General features: G+C 38.7%; 1 protein-coding gene across 1 annotated transcript; it reads left to right on the top strand.

Annotated features, from left to right (window-relative positions):
• Window positions 1–17,666: 17,666 nt before the first annotated feature.
• LOC140862739 (uncharacterized) lies at window positions 17,667–19,573 on the top strand. The gene is made up of 3 exons (XM_073265776.1): window positions 17,667–17,757; window positions 18,199–18,551; window positions 19,451–19,573. The coding sequence occupies exons 1-3, from the start codon at window positions 17,667–17,669 to the stop codon at window positions 19,571–19,573; spliced, it is 567 nt and encodes a 188-aa protein (XP_073121877.1).
• The last annotated feature ends 4,311 nt before the right edge of the window (window positions 19,574–23,884 follow it).

Genomic DNA, 23,884 nt, shown 5'->3' with positions numbered 1-23,884 from the left:
TTGGAAGCTAGAGTCGGTATAGCCTTCCAATTTTAGTTCTCTTCCTCCATATACCATGAACATATTCTTAGTCCTTCGTAAGTACTTAAGAATGTCCTTCACGGCTTTCCAATGCATTTGACCTGGATTAGCTTGATATCTGCTCGTGACACTCAGAGCAAATGCTACATCCGGTCTGGTAGATATCATCCCATACATGATACTACCTATGGCTGACGCATATGGTACATGTGTCATTTTCTCTATCTCTTCATCAGTCTTGGGACACATAGACTTGGATAGAGAAACTCCATGACACATAGGTAGATGTCCTCTCTTGGACCCATCCATTGAAAACCGTTTCAATATGGTGTCGATGTAGGTTGATTGAGTGAGTCCTATCATTCTCTTAGATCTATCTCTATAGATCTGTATCCCTAGAATATAGGATGCCTCACCCAAATCCTTCATCGAGAATCTACCTGATAACCATATCTTTGTTGACTGCAACATCCCTACGTCATTCCCAATGAGTAGGATGTCATCAACATAAAGTACTAAGAATGTCACAGCATCCTTAACTACTTTCTTGTACACGCATGGTTCTTCTGGGTTCTTGATGAAACCAAAATCCTTTATTGTTTCATCAAATTTCTGGTTCCAACTTCTTGATGCTTGTTTTAGAACATAGATTGATCTCTGAAGCTTGCATACCTTATGCTCGCTTCCAATGGATGTGTATCCCTCAGGCTGCGTCATATAGATTTCTTCCTTAATGTCTCCATTAAGAAAAGCAGTCTTCACATCCATTTGCCATCATAGTCATACCAAGCAGCTATGACAATAAGGATTCTTATAGACTTGAACATTGCAACTGGTGAAAAGGTTTCATCATAGTCAACTCCTTGTCTTTGAGTATAACCTTTCGCCACCAATCGCGCCTTGTAGGTCAATACCTTACCATCAGGCCCAAGCTTTCTCTTGTAGATCCATTTACACCCTATTGGAACAATTCCATCGGGAGGATCTACTAAATACCAAACTTGGTTTGTATGCATCGAATCTATTTCCGACTGCATAGCTTCAAGCCATAAATTTGAATCCGCATCAGAAATTGCTTCTTTGAAGTTTCTTGGATCACATCCAACATCGGGTTCATCTTGATCCCCTTCAAGAAGAAGACCATATCGAATAGGAGGTCTAGAAGTCCTCTCGGATCTTCTAAGTATAGGCGTGTCTATCAATGGTTCCTGAGGTGTAGGATCGTTATTTTGTATTTCGGGTTCTCTTCTCGAATTTCTTCGAGTTCCATCATCTCGCCTTTCTTATCCAATAAGAACTCCTTCTCCAAGAAGGTGGCATTCCTTGAAACAAACACCTTTGTTTCAGCAGGATGATAGAAATAATATCCGATTGAATTCTTCGGATACCCTACAAAATAACATAAGGTGGATCGACTATCCAACTTATCTCCCACTGTCTGCTTCACGTAAGCAGGACATCCCCAAATCCTCAAGTACGAATACTTAGGAGCTTTGCCATTCCATAACTCGTATGGTGTTTTGTCCACTGCTTTGGTGTGGACGTTGTTCAACAACAATACCGCCGTTTCAAGCGCGTAGCCCCAAAACGAAGGTGGAAGCTCAGTGAAGCTCATCATGGATCGAACCATGTCCAACAAAGTTCGATTACGACGCTCCGATACACCATTCAGCTGTGGTGTCATAGGAGGAGTCCACTGAGAGAGAATCCCATTCTCTTTCAGATAGTCCAAAAACTCGGTACTCAAGTATTCTCCACCTCGATCCGATCGAAGTGCTTTAATACTTTTACCTAGCTTGTTTTCTACTTCAGCCTTGAATTCTTTGAACTTTTCAAATGCTTCAGACTTATATTTCATTAAATATAAATACCCATACCTAGAATAATCATCAGTAAAGGTAATGAAGTAGGTGTGGCCATATTGAGTACCAATTCTAAATGGACCAAAAACATATGTATGGATCAAATCCAACAGATTTTGACTACGCCCAGGTTTCCCCTTAAAAGAAGATTTAGTCATTTTTCCTTTCAGGCAGGATTCACAAGTAGGTAGAGAGTTAATATCAGACATATCAAACATGCCCTCTCCCACTAGCTTGTTCATCCTCCTTGAGGAAATATGACCTAGCCTAGCATGCCAAAGGTTTGCCGGGTTTTGACTATCGATTTTCCTTTTGTTTGTTGTTGCCGGTTTATCAACATAATTTATTGGAACGTCTTTTAACTTTAAGTTATATAGATTGTTTTCAAGTTGTTCATTTCCAATCAAACATTCATTCTTGTAAATATTGCAAATCCCATTCACAAAATTGCAAGAATAACCATCTCTATCAAGCATAGAAACAGAAATAATGTTTTTAATCAAATCTGGAACAAATAAAACATCTCTCAAAAGTAACTTAAAACCGTTCTGAAAAATTAAATAAATATCTCCCACAGCTTTAGCTTCAACTCTGGAACCATTTCCGAGCCTCAGCTGGGTCTCACCCATTCTAAGCCTGCGACTTCTTGTCATCACCTGCAAATCATTGCAAATGTGAGATCCACATCCGGTATCCAATACCCAAGAAGTAGTATTAAGTGAAACATTTATTTCAATATAGAACATACCCTTCGCAGTTCGCAACTGCTCTAGATATTCCTTGCAGTTACGCTTCCAATGACCGGGCTTCTTAGTAATGGAAAACATCCTTGGACTTTTCCATGTTTGAAGCCTTTGTCTTGTACTTCTTCTCGGGTTCGATTTTCTTGGGTGGGGCAGAACGTTTCTTACCCTTTGTACTTGGCCCCTTCTTAGCAGAAGAAGAGGAGCCCACCAAGAAAGCCGGTTTATCCTTCTTTAAAGTGGATTCATATGTTACAAGCATATTGACCATCTCTTCAAGGGAGGCCTCTATCTTGTTCATATTGAAATTCACCACAAATCCGTCAAACGAAGAAGGAAGAGATAGAAGTAGTAAGTCCACATTGAGTTTATGCTCCAACACCAAATCAAGCGTTACCAACTTCTGTATGAGCCAAATCATTCGTACCCCATGATCACGGACCGAAGTCCCTTCACGCATGCGACACATCATTAGCTCTTTTACAGTAGCGAACCTTTCAGCTCTCGATTGAGCCCCAAAAAGTTCCTTGAGTTGCACGTGAATGTCAGCAGCATTCACGGTGTCCTCAAATCGCCTCTGGAGTTCATCAGACATCGAGGCTTGCATATAGCATTTGGCCTTGATATCATGGTCCCACCATGTATCAAGTTTGGCCAACTCTTCCGGACTTACATCAGCTGGTGCTTCCTTCGGAGGAGATTTTTCTAACACGTAGAGCATCTTCTCCGAAGTCAAGACAATCTTCAACTTACGGAACCATTCCGTATAGTTTGCGCCAGTCAATTTATTTTGTTCGAGGATCGAGAAAAGTGGATTACGCGAATTCATCTTTATGAAATACTGAAAAAAACAGACAAATATCAGTGATTGTTTAATTAATTTACTAAGACATAAAATAGGCAAAATTTATTTTATGAATCTCACTCCCACTATTTTAACGATTTCACTACCCTCTAGTGAAAACGGGAAATTGTTTTCCTTAGTGAGAACATGGAGTCCAATTGACAAACTATGGTCCCGAATAATATCATCCAACCATAATTTTCAAAAGGTAGAGCCCAATTTCTTCCAAAGCAACCTCCACGTTTTTACCTCATATCCAATAAGGGCCCAATAATATGACGCCGTTTATTGTGACATGTCAAGATGACCCATCAATATTAAGTTGTGATGGACGGTCGCCATGTGGATCCCCAATAATATGAGCCGATCCCATGGGAGTTCCACCCAACTTACAACATGTGTCGATCCAATGTACAGCTTTTCGACGAACGGGCCCCCCCAATAATATGAGCCGGACCGTATCCGTGGGTAGCATCTCATACATTGATCGTTGATGGAAGGTAGGAACATTTAAACAATTTTAAATTTCCTTTATTTATCTTGATATCAATTTTAAATCATATTTAAAATGAGGGATTTTAATTTTGAAAATTTGTCTCATCATTTTAAAATTTTGTATGCTTGCCGGATTCACATAATTTTGTCTAAAACATGCATACAATTATAATATCATATATTATATAGGATGATCGATTCTATTTCTAATCGACCCGTGGTTGCCAATCACGAGTCTTAGTCCAATCCTAGGTAATATGCAGGTATGCAATGCAATCCTATTACATTGTGCTTCCAATTTACATTTCTTCTGTCTTTATTGTCTGCTGGGCCCACCTCCGTCTTCAAATCTTCATCTCCCACTAAATCTAATGTATTTACAATAAATAACAATGACAAGTAGGGGATACATTTTTAAGGGGTGGGAACGGGCCATAAACCAGGCCCAATTTTATTACATATGACAATTCATATTGGGCCATAAACCAGGCTCATTAATAAATCCAACAACAATAAAAACAAATGTAAATTCCTAACATACACCTACAAAATTGGTCATGGCAATCGATCATCCTTATCCAATAACATTTAATTCAAAATTAATTTATTGGATAACATGCAATGGCAATTTAAATTAAAAGGATAAAATCATATTCCATATATAAAATCTTATTTTACATACAAAATCATATTTTATCTTTTTATCAAATAAAATCATATTTTACATATAAAATCAAATTTTATACATAAAATCATATTTTACTCAATATTTCCATAAGATCATATCTTATCATCAATTGTACCAAAAATAATTAATTTCATAAAATCTGATTTAACGGATAAAATCTATAAATTTTCCAAAAATTCAAATTTATCCAAAAATCAATTTTAAAATTTTCGGACTCGAACAATTCGATCCGACGCCTCGTGGACCAATCAAAAACAATTTTCGATCGGACCAAAAATAGAATTTTAACATATTAAAATTTTAATTTTAAAATTAAAAATTAATTTTTCCGCGGGCCGCCCGGGACGCTCCCGGGCTGCCCGCGCTCCAAAGGGGCTCGGGCTTGTTGTCAAGGATTCACCACATACTTGCGAGTGTGGATATCCTATGCGATCTGAGGAGATATTAGTGTGACGAATCTCTGGCCAAAGTACATGATGTGTTTTAAGAAATGTGTTGTAACTGTACCCAATCCCGACACCTGATGACCCCAATAGAGTCGGTAAACGAGTCAAAGCACAGTACTAGCATATAGAGTCTCAATGATGTTTCAAGTAGTAAGGACTAATGGTGTACAACCAAAACCGCGGACTTTATCCACTCGATAAGTGATAACCATTTGGAAAGTCCGGATAGGGTAGTTCGATCATTCATCGTATGAATATCCATTTGCATGCTTCGAACATCTCTATGTTCCTTACCAATGAAACGTGGTACTCTGCATCGCAAATGCTAGTCTCAAACTCAAGCGATCCTTATCCTTATTATCGGACGGCTCAATCGACTAGGAACAGTTTAGAATATACAGTGACTATAAGATGTGTTTCATGATAGCCATCCCCATGTGCTACCACATCTTACATACACTATAGTATATTCAAGGTCTTTATCAAAACAATAATAGTATATCACAATATAAAAATATGAAGAAAGATAAAGTCATTGCCATTAATAAAAGTGTAAATTATATTAAACAAAAAATTGTTTATACAAAGAGTCATCAAAGCCCTTAGCCACAAGTTGGCTCACCGGGCACCCACTCTTTCAGTTTAATGATTAAATTTCCCTAAGATAAGATTAGAAACCCGAGGTCCCCACAAAAGGTGGTATCAAAGCATAGGTTCTGGACTGAGATAAAAGTTAATGAGCGGGGTAAATTGAGTCTGTCTGATTGATTTATATTGCATGACATTCCATGTTGTATCTGATTACGTGCATTGCATGTGAGCATGCTTTCTTATTGCAAGAATTATGTGATTGCATGATTATGTGCTTTCATTGCCACTACATGCTCTTTGTGCAATATTATTCCGGATTATCCTCGATCAAAACCTGAATTCTTATGAGAACGTATGAGAATGCTAATCAGAGAAGGAAGGAATAAATTGCAGAATATGATATTGTTTATGCACTAATATGTTTGAAAATCATACATGCCTTCCCGTAAAGCACCGGTGACTAGACAGACAGTGGCTATCCCTCAGCCAGAACAGCCGAATATACCACAGACAGTGGCAGAACCTCAAAATGCACAGGGTAGTACATCGACTGCTCAGATGGATGCAACTGCAACTGTGAGACCTCGGTTCTAACATCTAATCTTGAGTACTTAAAACAATAAGCTAAGATAAATCCACGGATAAGCCAATAATTTTTTTTATTTAAAGTGAATAATGCCTCGCTCGATCGGTAAAACTCAACCGACCGAGCGAGCAAAGTTTAAGACTCTGCTGCCTGCCTCAAGACCAGCTCCGCTCAATTGGTAAAACTCAACCGATTGATCGGGCCAAGTTTTTACAAAAACAAAAAAGAAGCAAGACACTTTCGCTCGATCAGTCAAACTCTACCGATCGAGCGATGACATCTCTGAAAAAAAAACTCAAAAAAAAAACTTCCCAACTTCAACTACAATATCTATTCAATACATAACGAGGTAAAAAATACATGCAACAACATCATACAAACCTCAATGCTCGCATAAACGATACAACATAATCAACAAGTTCGAGTTCTAAACATGATTCAAAATATAAACTAGATTGACATGCTGATTCGACTTCTAAACTGAGTCTCACTTCTATCTCTATATCTTGATCCTAACCAAGTCTCCGCTGACTCGATCCTGCCCCATCTGTTGCCAAGTACACATACAAAACAAAGCAATAACCGGATAACTCCGGTGAGAATGATATTCCCAGTAAAAGCAACATAACATGCAATAACAAGTAATATATCAATAATATGAAATACAGACAACATATTCAATGTTAATACGAATGAAATGCATGTCTTTAAAATCAGGATATCAACTCTGATAATCAAGGAATTGCTGCTATGATTTTTGGATCCAGAGGATAAGATCACGTAACAACTCACCGACTCTCCCGATCGAGGTGGTGCCCCGTGTCTCCTTCCTCTAGACTTTGGTGCGGCTATAAGGAGTATGCTGACAGTAGGTGAACTTCTACAACCTAGGCCACTTGCAGTATAGCCCCCAAAACATCTAAACAAAAAGGGTCGTACAGCCCGATGAAATCAAAGATTTGGCTCAAGATGAATGCATATAGAAACACAAGCATTAATCCATAAATCAACTAATAAAGTAAATCAACAAAATACAAGTTCCCCATTCTAGAACAAGTATTGATGCAAGTATATGATTTAAGGGAAACTCAAGAACCATCTATTTTGAGCGTTCTATCCCACTAAAACGATGTATGATTGTACCTTTTGATTCAAATAGATCCAACTCTGGATAAGATACAAAAGAGGTAATATCAAAATCCATACAACCAAAACAACAAAGGCTCAAGGTAAACTCTTTACCGCTCTTTGTCTAATCTCTTTGACGATCGAATTCTGCTAACTCTGGGCTTAACAACTTCAAACGAATCTGTACGGAGGCAAAAGAAGATCAACAAATGACAAACAACCCAACTTCCAATGGTTCGATAATTCAAACGAATCAAAATCCCAAAACTCAAACCGGCGGCATAACGGCTATAAACTGATCAAACCGGAAATAAAGATAGCAGTATAGCATCACAAACAACTCAAACCAATGCTAAAACATCAATAACAAATCAAATCCAACACATCTCAAAATCCAATTTTTCGAATTATGCTTTCAAAAATCAGAACAAATCCGAACGACGCTCTTTTTCGAAACCGACTGAGAATAAACGATAAGAACTAGTTCAAGAACATCATAACCAAAACTCAGTCGATTATAAAAACATCCAAAAATAGAAATATAACTGATCGGATAAAAACTTACGATAGAACGAAGCTCTCGCTGCTGTGATCGCAAATTTGCCTTGGAAAATAAATTCTAACGGACGGATCGAGCTAAAACCGGAAAAGAAAAGCTTGAAGAAAAGTTTCCTAAGATTTAATGGAGGAAAAACGTGATGGAGGTGATGGATAATGAAGGAGGAAAGTCAAACATGCTAAGATATTATAACAAATCCCTTATTTGCACTTTAGTCCTTGAAATTTCCAAAAATTGCAAAATAGACCCTGATCAAAATCAAATCGGCTCTTGAATTATAAAATCTCTTATTATCTCAAATAAACTCAATTAAGATAAATTTGGGGCATTACAATTCTCCCCCTCTAAGAAGGGATTTCGTCATCGAAATCAATAAGAATCAATCACATAAGATAGAGTTAAGAACTTAAGACAGTAAGAAGAATTCACGTCATCCGAATAACTCGGGAAACCGTTGTCTCATGTCAAATTATGTCTCCTAAGTTGCTTCCTCGACTCCGTGACGACTCCACTGAACTTTTATCAAAGGAATCGACTCGGTTCTGAGCTGCTTCTCCTTTCGATGAAGGATCTGGATCGGTCGTTCAAAGTATCTCAGAGTCTCGTCAAGCTTGGCCTCGTTAGGCTGAAGAATATGAGAAGGATTTGGATGATATTTCCTCAACATAGAGACGTGAAAAACATCGAGAATACCATATAAAGATGGAGAAAGTGCAAGTCTGTAGGCAAGATTGCCTAACTTCTCGAGAATCTCGTACGGTCCGATGAATCTTGGAGATAACTTCCCTCTCTTTCCAAATCTAACAGTGCCTCTGAAATGAGAAATCTTCAAAAAAACTAGGTCTCCCTGATCTAAACTCAGAGGTCTACATCTGATATTTGCATACTTTGCCTGTCTATCCTGAGCTGACTTCATTCTTGTCTGAATGATCTTTACTTGCTCTGCCATAACTCGAAGCATATCAGGTCCCAAATCAGGTGACTCGGACACATCGTCCCAAAACAAAGGAGATCGGCACTTATTACCGTACAAAGCCTCAAAAGGCGTCATACCAATACTCTCTTGATAACTGTTGTTGTAAGAAAACTCGACAAGAGGCAAAGAATCCTGCCAACTAGTGCCAAAGTCTAGCACTACTGCTCGAAGCATATCCTCTAACTTTTGGATAGTCCGATCTGGCTGTCCGTCGGTCTGAGGGTGATATGTTGTACTCAGATGCAATTGAGTACCTAGTGCCTCTTGAATACTGTGTCAAAAGTGCGAAGTGAATCTAGGGTCTCGGTCTGAAACTATCGACTTCAGCACACCATGCAATCTCACAACGTTGCTAACATACAACTCATCCATCTGATCGTAACGATATGTCATCCTGTACGAAATAAAGCAAGTAGACTTCGTCAATCTGTCAATCACTACCCAAATAGCATCGCATCCTCGAACAGATCGCGGTAGCTTCGTGACGAAATCCATCGAAATGTGATCCCACTTCCATTTAGGAACAGATAAACTGTGCAACAGACCATCGGAATGCTTCCTCTCTACTCTCACCTGCTGACAGTTCAAACATCGAGATACAAATCTCGTGACATCGCTCTTCATCTTCTTCCACCAGAATTGATTCTTCAGATCGTTGTACATCTTCCGACCTCCAGGATGAATACTGAACCGACTACAATGTGCCTCTCGAAGAATACACTACCTCAACTCCGAAACATCGGGCACAACAATACGATTATTTACAAGCAAAACATCATCTCTAACCTGGAATTAAGACTGAGGCCCAGATCTGACTTTCTCTACTGAAATCTGAGTGCTCGGATCAGACTTCTGTGCTTCCTTGATCAAAATAAATAACTCTGGCTCGGCTTGAATAGCAAACACTATGATAGTCCTCCTATCTGTTTCAAACTCCAAACCAGAAGTGGAACAATCATCTATCAACTGAGAAACACTGATAGTAGAAAGAGATAAAGAACAAAGCTTTCGGCTCAAGGCATCTGCAGCTGCGTTCGACTTTCCCGGGTAGTATTTGATTTCGCAGTCAAAATCCTTCAACAAATATAACCATCTTCTCAGTCTCATATTCAGTTATGCCTGTGAAACAAATACTTAAGGCTCTTATGATCAGAAAAGATCTCGAATGACTAACCATAAAGATAATGACGCCAAATCTTCAAAGAAAATACGATTGCAGTGAGTTCAAGATCATGAACCGGATAACGAGTCTCGTGCGGCTTCAGCTGCCTCGATGCATATGCTATCACATGCTTATGATGCATAAGAACACATCCCACTGGATTTCTTATCTCATGTCTGATTTTTGTGAAAAAATACCAATTGAAGTGGAGGGTTTCTATGCTAAGAATTGTACATGACTATTTAAGGAGTGAGGGAATCATGATTTATGCCAGTGTACACTTGATGGTGAATTCCAGGTGGGACATCGTGGTAAACTACCTCAGTCTTAAATTATTGCCCAGTCTTAGCGAGGAATATAATCATGAGCGTGTCCGGATATTGTGAAAATCTGTGGAATTCATTAGTCGTAATTTTTGGACTCGACGAGCCACGACATTCAATTTGAAGGAATGGGGCAAGGGATATTGAGTCCAGTGATTGCACTAAGTATTGTCTGATGTTTTAAGAAGTAAGCGTAGGATTTTTCCATGGAATGGAAAATGGTCTAGATTAATAGATCGCGAGCGATTCTTGGGCTTAGTTCATCTTGATGTTCTCCTGGGGTGAACAAGACAGTGATTAGTAGTGCTAAGGTGGCACGGGCATTGTGCCAATAGACTACTAATAACAATTTTCTGGCTATCGAGTATGGCTGTGTGGAAACCAGGGTGAGTTGGGTATTCAAAGTGTGGGAAATAGTAGACTTGTGGCAGCCAAGTCAAGATTATTGATCGAGCCACATAGGTCTAGATGATCAATGGTAGTCTGATTTGATTTCACTACCCAGCTAAGAGTGGGCCGTAGTAAATCAACGAGGTCGATAGGATGAGTCCAATCAGTGATGATTAGGACATAGCGAATCGAGAATTCTTGGATAGTACTTTGTCGCATAGTTTTTAAGAGGAAATTAATATTGATTCCAGCAATTTCTTAGTGATAGCAATTTTATACTTGGGTTGAGTAACTGAAGGGATCAAATTTCTGCTTCATGTAAGAGTTGTCTAACGACGATATCAAGTGTGTCAATCGAACATTTTGACGGGGTGTTCCTGTGATGACATATAAGTATACCGTGGTGTTTGGGATCCGACAATTGTTTGGAAACACTAATGGACATTGGCAAGGGGACATCAGTTGTCTGATCATGATAAGTGACATTAGCTAGGATCCAATTCTCAATATCTATCATGTTATGTCACTAGTCTTCCATCATGAGATGCGTGATGTTGTTGAGGTGATCGAGATAGCCGATGATCGACTTAGTGGCCAACGAGGTTTTCCTTTGAGATTGAAGACTTCGCAACATTGTGACGAATCAAATTCGTTCTTTCCAGTCAGTGAATCACATCCGTGTAGACTGTTTGTCAAGGATATTGTGTTTTAGCAATGGAAAATGGTTGAGTGCATGATAGGTATCTATTGATGATGGTGTCAGCAGAGACTCTGAGGTGCATTATACCAGGTGCAATGACTATCGAGTTTCGAGACGGATTAGGAAGCGTTTCCATATGCCACTGAATTGTGGAATGTCCCAGTCGAGCATATTGGTGGGAGTTTGCCTTAGTCTTGATGTGAGTACAGTGATTGCGAGTATGTATAACTATTAGGAGAATGTCCATGGATTGGAATACATGGGTGATTAACCTATGGTCAAGATGATGTAAATCATCAGAGATGCAATGATGGCCGTTGCGGCATATACGTATGATTTTGGAGACCAACGGATCAAGAAATTATTTTGCGACATGATTGTCAGGTGATGAGAATTCCATCATTTCACAGTAATGATTACACCGATAATCGTAAAGTACGATTTGCACTAGACTTGGTGGTCTGATTTCCTAGTATTGCTTTAGAAGCTTGTCTGCTTTGGTGGAGCATGGGAAGGATGACCAGTCTGGAAATTGTGTTGAGCTGTTACGTTGGGGTATAGATTTGTGGTGGTAGAATTCTCTTACAGAGAAAATCGTGATGTTGTGTCCAGCGCAATGTTAGGGTGAGTGTTCCTAATTATAAGTGTTATGCACCCAGTATGGTCGAGGAACCAGAGAATGATTAGACAATGGTGTGAACCAGTTGGGGTTTAATACATTCTCGAGATTTTACCCTAGATTTCGAGGATGAAATCCTTTAAGTGGGGGAGAATGTAGTGACCCGTATCTAGAATTAACGTTTAAAGAGTAATTAATCATAGGATCATGTTGGGATTAAGTAAAACATGATTAAGGAAATTCCAAACGGATTAACGGAGTCCAGAAATAGATCCAGGACATCCAAAAATAGTCCTAAGGGTTAAGCAAGATCGGACGCTCTGGTTTGGGATCGGACCACCGAAGGGGCTCTGTTTGGGAGCTAGTTTAGAGGATGCGAGTAGTTCGGACGCTCCGAAGTTGGGATCGAACGATCCGAAATGGATCAAGGACACGTGTATTTGTATCATCTGATGGATGAACTCATGGATGACGTAATATTGAGTTCGAACGATCCGAAGGGACAGATCGGACCATCCAAACAGTGTATGGAACAGGTGTATGGTTGCATGAGATTGGTTGGATGCATGGCGAAGATCAGACGATCCGATGGGCGATCGGATGGTCCGAAGTCATGATCGGACTATCCGAAGTCACCATCGGACGATCCGATCATGCTCTGTAAATAAAGGGCCGAGGAGTTCATTTCAACTCGCTCTTCTCCTCTCTTCTCTCTTGTTTCTTAGACTTTCTATTCAGATCTAGGGAGTTCTAGGCGTTCTTTTGGAAATGCGGAAGTAGCGGAGCGATCCCGGCATCGTAGCGGACTGTGCCTATGTTTTGAGGTAGTCGCCATTAGTGGGCTAATGACAAACGCAGGTATAGCTATGGTCTCCTTAAATTATTTAGGAGTAGGCAATAGCTTATTTAAGGCATTATGACCTTAATGAATGATGCATGAGTATTTTCATTGTAGAGTTGATGTTAGGATTGGAACCTAGAGTGGGACTGCTAGGACCACCTGTAGTAAAGTACATAAGTACTAGCTAAGATTGCCAGCGGGTATGCATACTTATATGTTGCATTTATGTGTTTGCATGTGATTGCATGTACATATCATATTGTGTCTGTACATCTTTTGAGATGAGCCAGTTAGGGTTGCTTAGCCCTGTTTGGACGCTTGGATGTCGAGTACCCTTAGGTACTGGTATCTAGAGAACTCCGTGGTCCGCATCCGAGATTCGGGAGTGAGAGGTCGCGCACAATGGTTAGCAACCCCGATGTGACGATCTCATGTCCCAGGCTCCATTTTGAGCAGTTTGTATACAGTTATACCTGATATGGATACCCTGTCATTTGAATGCATCATATTTGTATGTTTATCTGTGCTTTCGTATTGAGCTTAGAGCTCACATCCAGTATTTTCTGTGTATCTGGACACCCCATTCGATGGGGAAGTTGTAGGTGCAGGGTTGAGCACCAGGAGCTTGGAGTAGCCAGTAGTGACCTTGAATACAAACATGATTGGTTGTAGGTTTCTACCCTTAGGATTATTTATAAATCGATTGGGTTGTATATTGGTTTATTTAACCAGTTGTATTCTGGCGGTCTACTTGTATTTAAGTCTTCCGTAGCAATTTATTAAATGCATTCTTAATTATGCTCTTAACTATGATTAGGTAGTTGATCCGGGTCGGGTCTCTACAGGCACGAAATGTAGATTTACTTCTAGAGCTAGATGACTCACTATAGTTGTACCAAAGTCAGGGGTTTGAGATACTTGACGCTACCTCGATTGGGAGAGTCGGTGGTTTGGTTAAGATTTTATTCCCCGGGATCCCAAGAACTAAGATTTATTGTTATCAGATTTGATAGCCTATTCCTTGAAACATGCATTGCATTCATGTTTATTATAATGCATGTTAGGTTGTTTATACTGGGAATTATATTCTCACCGGAGTTATCTGGCTATTGCTGTGTTTTGTATTTGTGTATGGCAATAGGTGGGGCAGGATCGAGTCAGAGACGATTGGGATAGATCAAGATCGAGACTAGCACGTGGTGACTCGGGTTATGTTAGAAAGTTAACATGTAGTATAAGAAGTTATCAAACATTTTAGTAAAACAAGAACCTTTGTATATGTTGTTGTAGAGTATTGGTTTATACTTGAGATTTCATGTATTTCATATGTTTAGTTTGAAGGTGAGAGGCATGTATATTATGTTGTGACTTGATATAGATTGAGTTTATGTTTATATGCACTTTCATACTTTGAACAACCTTGAAGAATTCTGATTTTTAGAACAGGGCACGGACCCTGTGCATGCCCTATGCATGGGTCCATGTACCCTACCTTTTTTGAAAATGTGCAGAGAATGAAGGGCACGGACCTCGTGCCAACCTCCGTGCAGGGGTCTGTGTGGTCTGGAATGAAAATAGTAGGTTCAAAAATTTTGGAACCTTGGGCACGGACCCGGGCATAGAAGGTGCTCGGGGTCTGTGTACTTTGCAGCCTCAGATTTGTCACTACAGGTTAATGAACAAACCCATGCACGGACCTGTGCACGAATTCCGTGTATATTAAAAAAAATTTGTTGTCTTGATTTTATTATTCCACATTAAATCATGATTAATGATTAATTTGTCCTAAGATAATATTAGCAACCCGAGGTCCCTACAACAAGTGGTATCAGAGCATAAGTTTCTGGATTAAGATAGAAGTTAATGAGAGGGGTAGATTGAGTCTATCTGATTGATTTTTATGTCATGAGATTCATTGTTGTATATGATTATGTGCATTACATGCGAACATGCTTTATTATGGCAAAAATTATATGATTGCATGAATATGTGCTTTCAGTGTAAATGCATGCTTTGCATGAGATATATTTCCAGAACTTGTCTTTGATCATGCGAACCGATCAGAGAAGGATGTAATAAAATGTTGTATATGACATTGTTTATGCACTAATATGTTTGAAAATCAGATATGCCTCCCCGTAAAGCACCGAATACTAGACGAACAATTGTTGTTCCTCAGGCAGAATATGCACCAGTACAACAACCAGTGGCAGGTCCTCAGAATGCCCAGGGTAGTACATCTACTGATTCAATGGATTTGACTGCTACACCTATGGAAACCTTACTGAAGAGGTTTCAATCATTCAAACCGCCAACACTGAAAGGAATAGAGAATTCAGTTGACTGTGAGAATTGGATCAAAGATAATTAACAGTTGTTTGAATCACTTGATTATTCTGATGATCGTCGTATCAGACTTGTAGTGCATCAAATTCATGAAGTTGCAAAAATTTGGTGGATTACCACAAAGAAGGCGTTGGAATATCGAAGTACGACTATCACTTGGTCTATATTTAAAACTGAATTCTATCAATGTTTCTTTCCAGTCTCCTACAAAAAAGACAAAGGAGAGGAATTTGAGAGTCTAAAACAGGGTCAGCTGAATATTGAAGAATATGTGGCCAAATTTTCTAGCCTGTTGAAATTTAACCCACATATAGCAGCCAATGATGAAGCTATAGCGGATCAGTTTATAAATGGCTTAAATCCAGATTTTTTTACATTGGTGAACAGTGGACGACCCAACACTTTTGCTGATGCCCTGAACAGAGCTAAAGGAGCAGAGGCAGGATTGTTGAGATAGAAAGGAGCACCATTTATTCCACAGCCACTTTATCAGCCATAATCAGCGCCATAGAATCCACCATCGCTATCGAGGAAGCAGTAGTAGTGGCAGAAAGGATTCTCGATTTTGGCCCAAAGGGAAGCAATTTAAGAAATCAGGCAGTAGTTTGTCCAGTTCCAGTGGATCACGATAGTTTAGGCCTGAACAGAGTTCTGAGATTTATTGCAGTAAGTGTGGAGGACAACATGCTATTGATCATTGCAAAGGAGTATCTGGCAGTTGTAATATATGTCATCAAATAGGTCACTATGCTAAAGTATGTCCGCAACGAACAACAGAAAGAGAAACTGGTGTTAGTGCATCTAGACCAATACCTCAATCTAATAGGCAATCATCTACAGTGCACTCATTTCAGCCACAGCCACAGACTAGACCAGGAGGAAGCCAGACTGTGACTCGACCTCCAAGGCAATAGGCACAAGTATTTGCACTTACTGAGTAGCAGGCTCAGGCAGCACTTGACGATGTCATAGAAGTAATTGTTCTATTTTTGGTTATCCTACCTATATATTGATAGATACAGGTGCATCACATACATTCATATCTGAGAAATTTGATATGTTGCATTCTTTATCGTCTGAGCCATTGCCTTCTGGTGTTGCTATTTCTTCACCTTTGGGTGAAGGAATTATATCTTTCAGATTAATTAGAAATTGTGCACTATAATATGATGGGAATGTGATTAATTTGGATTGTATAGTACTTGGGTTATTAGATTTCGATTGTATTATTGGCATAGACATGTTAACCAAGTACAGGGCAATCGTAGAGTGTTTCCAGAAAGTGGTTAGATTCAAACCAGAGATGACAGATGAATGGAAATTCTACGGTAAGGGATCTAGAGCCAAGATCCCTTTGATATCTGTATTATATATGACCCGTTTATTGCAGAGAGGTGTAGATAGATTTCTGGTTTATGCAGTAGATGTCTTGAAATCTAGTCCAACATTGACAGATATACCAGTGGTGTGAGATTTTGCTGATGTCTTCCCTGATGAAATTATTGGTTTGCCTCAAGTTCGGGAAATAGACTTCAGTATCGAATTAATGTCAGGTACGCAACCAATATCTAAAACTCCTTATAGGATGGCACCGATTGAAATAAAGGAGTTGAAAGAACAATTTTAAGATTTACTTGCGAAAGGGTACATTAGGCCGAGCATTTCACCTTGGGGCGCTCCGGTACTTTTTGTACGAAAGAAAGATGGTTCTATGCGGTTGTGTATTGATTATCGACAATTGAACAAGGCAAAAGTAAAGAATAAATACCCATTGCCCAAAATAGATTATTTGTTTGATCAGTTGCAAGGTTCATCTATCTATTCCAAGATCGATCTGAGGTCTGGATTTCATCAGTTGAGGGTTCGATATGAAGATATCCCAAAAATTGCATTCAAAACAAGGTATGGTCACTATTAATTTTTAGTCATGTCTTTTGGTTTAACAAATGCTCCGGCATTATTTATGGGATTGATGAATAGGGTATTTCAGAAATACTTGGATGACTTTGTCATAATCTTTATCGATGATATTTTGATCTATTCCAAGAATCGAGCTGATCATGCTGAACATCTGAGAATTATTTTACATACTTTGAGAACTGAGAAATTGTATGCTAAGTTGTATAAATGTGAATTCTGGCTAGATAGAGTCATTTTTCTTGGACATATTATTTTAGGTGATGGAATTTCTGTTGATCCAAGCATAGTAGAGGCTGTGATTAATTGTCCTAGACCTACATCAGTGCCAGAAATACGAATTTTATGGGCTTAGCAGGATATTATCGCCGATTTATCAGAGATTTTTCCAGCATTGCCAAGCCTATTACTCAGTTGACTCAGAAGAATATGTCGTATGTTTGTTCAAAAGCTTGTGAAGCTAGTTTCTTGGAGCTGAAGAAGAGGTTGACAAGTGCACCAGTCTTGACGATTCCTTTAGGTAATGGTGATTTTTTTGTTTATTGTGATGCTTCACACAGAGGATTAGGTTGTGTGTTTATGCAGAGAGGTCATATTATTGCTTATGTCTCAAGACAGCTGGAGCCACACAAGATCATATATTCAATTCATGATCATGAATTGGCAGTTATCGTATTTGCTCTAAAGATATGGAGAAATTATTTGTACGATGAGAAGTTTGAAATCTTTTCTGATCACAAAAGCTTGAAATATCTGTTTTCGCAGTCTGAATTAAATATGAGGCAACAAAGATGGATAGATTTACTAAAAGATTTTGATTGCGAGATTAAATACTATCCAGGGAAATCCAATGCAGCTACAGATGCCTTGAGTAGAAAGGTATGTTCTTTATCCTTGTCTACGATAGATGTATCTCAATTGGTAGAAGATTGTTGTGTTTCTGGATTATTATTTGAAACAGATATTCAGCCTATTCGAGTTTATGTTATTCAAGTTGAGCCAGAACTGTTAAAAAGAATCAAAGAAGCAAAGAAATTTGATCAGAATATTCAGAAATCGGTTGAGATGCTCAGATCTGAAAATCAATCAGAATATCAGATCAGTGCTGATAATGTTTTATTTATGAATAACAGAATTGTTGTGCTAGATGTTTCAGATTTGAAACATAATATTTTGAAAGTAGCTCATAGCAGTAAATTGAGTATTCATCCTGGTGGCAAAAAGATGTATAATGATCTAAAGATGCAGTATTTGTGGAAACAGATGAAAGCTGATGTCACAGAATTTGTGTATCGGTGTTTGAATTTCCAACAGGTGAAAGCTGAAAAAAAAAAAGTCAGGTGGTATTTTACAGAGTTTATCTATTCCATAATGGAAGTGAGATCACATTTTCATGGATTTCGTTACACAGTTACCACGTTCATCCAGAGGTTGCGATGCCATTTGGGTGATTATTGGCAGATTGACGAAATTATCATGCTTTATTCCGTACAGAATGACTTATAGACATGATCAGATGGCAGAAATATACGTCAGAAAAGTGGTAAGATTACATGATGTGCCTAAATCTATCGTTTCAGATCGAGACCCTAGATTTACATCACACTTTTGGCATAGTTTGCAGCAAGCTCTAGGTACTCAATTGCACCTGAGTACAACATATCATCCTCAGACAGACGAACAGTCATAGAAGAGTATCCAGACACTTGAGGATATGCTTAGAGCTGTAGTGATAGATTTTGGCACTAATTGGCAAGATTCGTTACCACTTACTGAATTTTCTTATAACAATAGCTATAAAACCAGTATCGAGATGGCTCCATTTGAAGCACTGTACGAAAAAATGTAGATCACCTTTGTATTGGGATGATATCTCAGAAACACCTTATATTGGGCCATATATGATTCGTGAAATGACAGAGAAAGTGAAGCTGATTCAAAAGAGAATGAAAACAGCTCAAGACATACAAGCTAAATATGCAAATATCAAACGCCAACCTCTATATTTTGAACAGGGAGATAGAGTATTCTTGATGATTTCTCCGTTCAGAGGTACAGTCAGATTTGGCAAGAGAGGAAAGTTATCTCCACGTTTTATTGGTCCATATGAGATTATTGAGAAGATAGGCGATCTTGCTTATCGACTCGCTCTTCCTCCATCTTTGTCTGGTATTCATGACGTATTCCATGTCTCAATGCTTCAAATGTATCAGCCTGATGCTTCTCATATTCTTAAACCTAATGAAGCTGAACTTGACGAGACTCTTAGATATTTTGAGCAACCTATACAGATTCTTGATCGCAAAGAAAAGCAGCTCAGAAACAAGACTATTTAGTTGGTCAAAGTTTAGTGGACTCGACATGGAATTGAAGAAGCTACTTGGGAGACTGAATCAGACATGAGACAGAGATTTCCTGAGCTATTTCACTGATGTGAGTTCTTATTCTATATTTCTGTTATTTCATTATCTTATGTGTATATAGATTGCAAGCAATTTCGAGGGCAAAATCATGTCTTAGAGGGGGAGAAATGTAAGGCCCGAGATTATTTAATTTTAATTCGAGAATAATTAATTTGGGAATATTTAGAGTTGAGAATTAAATTCTAATATTCTTAAATTAATTAGGATTGAAATTGAATTAAATCACTTGTCTGGGGATTGAATTGCAATTATGTTAAAGTTCAGGGACTAAACTTCAAATAGCTTACATTTATCTATTTTCCCCACTTGAATCAACACCATCTTCACGTTTTGAGCAGCTTAAGAATTGGGATGAAATCAGATTCACTTCAAGACGCCATTTTTAGCTTTTAAAAATCTTCGATTTTTCGCGATCCGGCCGTTAGATTTCAGAGTTGAATATATATTTGCGATCACCGCTTCGAGAGCTACGTTTTGGTACAAATTTTCTTAAGTTCTATCATAATTGATTTTGAAGTGAAAGATGGAATTTATTTATTCTTGGTTAGATATGTTTATGAGCTAGCATGTATTGTTTATTCGAAGACGGATTGGAGAAAGAACGCTGATTGAAATTGTTATGACTTTTCTTGTGAAATTCAAAACCCTCCACTTCTGATGTTGTGGATTTTGAACATGTATATGCTGGTATATGATGTTTATGAATGAGATTGGATTGTTGCTTTAATTTAGACATAGTTTTGGTTGTCAGCTTTTAGCCGTTACGCCGCCGATTCATGAATTGTCAAGAGTTTGTAATGTTGATTGAGCTGAGAAATTCTTGAGTTATAAGCTGATGTTCTTTGCCTATAAACACTTAATTTCAGATTTTTTGTGAATTTTGTCGAGCTCGGGAATTCAGCCTTCGAACCGAGAAAAATTTGAACCAAGGTTTGAAGCCATTTTCACTTGAAGATTGAATTGTGAACTTGAGCAGAATTTTGATATAAGTTCTTGTTGTTGTGTTCAGATTTGGAGAACCTCAAAAATTCAAAAGAAAATGTATAAATTGGCAGCAATCCATATGGGATAGAACACTCGAGATAGATATGATTCTCGAGTATTCCATTTTGAAATCACATACTTATTTGTTCTTGAATGTTTATGTGCTCTTATGTTATTTAATGGTTATTGTTGCTTTGAATGATTATCTGTTCAAAATGTTTATAGTATTGTATGATTTGATGCATCAAGATTATGTTGCATTCATCTTGAACTCTAACCTAAAAAGCATAGAGGGTCGAATGGTCTAGATTGGGAAATGACGTTTGGAGGGATACAGTTAAGTGACATGAAATATAAATTTACTTCCAGAGTTAGATGACTCACTGTAGTTGCACCAAATTCAGGGGATTGAGATACTTTACGCCACCTCGATTTGGAAAGTCGGTGGTTTGGTTAAGAGTTTATTCCCCGGGATCCCAAGAACTAAGATTTATTGTTATCAGATTTGATAGTCTATTCCTTGAAACATGCATTGCATTCATGTTTATTATAATGCATGTTAGGTTGTTTATACTGGGAATTATATTCTCACCGGAGTTCTCCGACTATTGCTATGTTTTGTATGTGTGCATTGCAATAGGTTGGGCAGGATCGAGTCAGAGACGACAAGGATAGATCAAGATCGAGAATAGCACATGGTGACTCGGGTTATGTTAGCAAGATGACATGTAGTATAAGAAGTTATCAAACATGTTATTAAAACAAGAACCTTTGTATATGTTGTTGTAGAGTATTGGTTTATAATTGAGATTTAATGTATTTCAGATGTTTAGTTTGAAGGTGAGAGGCATGTATATTACGTTGTGACTTGATATAGATTGAGTTTATGTTTATATGGACTTTCATACTTTGAACAACCTTGAAGAATGCTGATTTTTAGAATAGGGCACGGACCCTGTGTATGCCCTGTGTATGGGTCTGTGTACCCTACTGTCTTTGAAAATGTGCAGAGAATGAAGGGCACGGACCCCGTTCCAACCTCCGTGCAGGGGTCCATGTGGTCTGGAATGAAAACAATAGCTTCAGAAATTTTGGAACCTTGGGCACGGACCAGGGCACGGAGCTGAGATTTTAGTGTATCGATTAGCACGGACCCGGGTACGGAGATGGAACGGGGTCCGTGTACTTTGCAGCCTCAGATTTGTCACTACAGATTAATACACGAACCTGTTCACGGAGTCTCTGTATATTAAAAAACATTTCTTGATTTTATTATCCCACATTTAATCATGATTAATGATTAATTTGCCCTAAGATAAGATTAGAAACCCGAGGTCCCCATTAAAGGCTACCTCAGTCTTGATGTTTTACGCAGTCGTAGCAAGGGGTATGACTACCAAGAGGATTTCATTGATAGCTGAATTCATTTGATTTAGTTTTGGTACTGGGTTAGTACCGATGGATTTAGTATAATTATCGTTTGATTTGGTCAGAGATTCAAGATAAGGTTGTCTTTTGACTGGACTGTCTAAGACAGAGGAATTTCTTTGACTAGAGTAAGTTCAGAACTAAGTATGCAATGCAGTGTCTATCGTATATTGGACTGGGAAAGTTCTAGTAAAGAGATTCAGTCTGGCGCAAGGTTCATGCCAGTGGATACTTATGGTTATCATCTAACTTGGTGATGACCCGCATCATGATCACCTACTAATCAAGAGCTTAAGCATGCATTTAACTTAATTAAATCAAAAACAGAGAAAAATAGCGAAAACTTAAAATGTAACAACTCAAGAAAACTAACTCTGAAATAGTTATACAACCATATCAAAAGTCTGTATCCACAATACAAACAAAGTGCTTAAACACCCTACTGAAACCTATCTCCATCACTGCAGCCATCTTGCAACTATGGTCTCCCTGAGCCTCCTGCTTCATGAATTCTGATACCTTCCCCGTGGAATAGGGTGTCCAAAAATAGTTATAGGACATGAGCATAAAACGCTCAGTACGAGAGTATGAGTATACATTATTATATGTGCATATATGCAAGTTTATAAGGTACCAAGACACGAGGTCAAGAATATCATGATCAAACATGGGCCCTGGGTAAGTAGAACTATGCGTCGTCGCCCCAGGAGGTGGCTTATATACCCGACAGTGGAAATACTTGGTGACCTGACACGAGTCCACGTGTCCAACCATCCACTAACAAGATAGGGTCAACACCCTACTACCGGATATCCCAATAATATAGCTCAAGATGCTCATGAAATGCAGCATAATAACATGTCATAATATATGAAATTATGTCATATAAATCATGCAACACATAATACATGCATACTCAGTCAGGATATCTCGGCAACACATAATACTAGGAAAGCTACACCAACTCTAATGTCCAAGTCTATATTCAGTACTACAATGCAAAATTCCCATTCATCATAATCTTTCTCTAAAGGCCTTAACTAAGCTATTGCATACTTCCTAACTATTTATAGGGAACTTAGGAATACCTCCGTCCATCGTCAGCCCGCCTATGGCGACTGCCCCAGAACTTTGGCACCACTCCTCTGCGACTCCAGAGCACCTCACCAACTCCCGTACCAAGCCTAGGAAGGCTGGAAAAGCCCCAAAAAACCCTTAGAATTAGATAGGCAAAAGTTTGAATTGTGAGCAAAAATTTAATCTTGAAAGGCCTATTTATAGGCGGATATCGGACGTTTTGATTCTCTACTTTGGACGTTCCGATCTTGCATGCAAGCCACGTCGCAGCATGCATAGTTCAGATGCTCCGAACTCACCTTCGAACGTTCTGAACTCCTACGTGTCTCAATAGTGTTGACACCTCACCAGATGCATGACCTAACTGAGTTCGGACATTCCGATATCTAGTTCGGACGTTCCGAACTCAACAAAGCTTCCGAACTGCTTTGCCCCTTCTCAAGTGATCGGACCATCCGAACCCTCAAGCTATGTAGTTCGGACCATCTAAACTACTCGAACCCAAATTTGTTCCTTAACCAATTTTGGACGTTTTGGATCAGATTTCTTGGTTTGATTGATCATATTAAAATCCCTTAATCATGTTTTTACTTAATTCTAAACATGATTAACCACTTAATCTTGTAAAATAGAATTGGGCTTGTAATGACCACACCCTCTGCATCTGCTATCATCTAGGCTTAGCTCTAGGTGGGTCAACTCATGGTTTTCTCCTACCTGGATGGGGAGTTTTTG

The sequence above is a fragment of the Henckelia pumila genome, chromosome 4 (genome assembly GCF_033568475.1).
Source record: "Henckelia pumila isolate YLH828 chromosome 4, ASM3356847v2, whole genome shotgun sequence".
In the NCBI taxonomy this organism is placed as follows: domain Eukaryota; kingdom Viridiplantae; phylum Streptophyta; class Magnoliopsida; order Lamiales; family Gesneriaceae; genus Henckelia; species Henckelia pumila.
The sequence above is the reverse complement of the archived record's forward strand: the minus strand, read 5'-3'. Positions and strand labels throughout refer to the sequence as shown.

Coding starts and splice junctions, on each gene's coding strand:
- LOC140862739 (XM_073265776.1), top strand. CDS start 17,667: ATGTCGTATGTTTGTTCAAAAGCTTGTGAAGCTAGTTTCTTGGAGCTG. Junction 17,758..18,198: donor AGTCTTGACGATTCCTTTAG/GTAATGGTGATT, acceptor TATTTGAAACAG/ATATTCAGCCTATTCGAGTT. Junction 18,552..19,450: donor GGTGTTTGAATTTCCAACAG/GTGAAAGCTGAA, acceptor CAAATGTATCAG/CCTGATGCTTCTCATATTCT.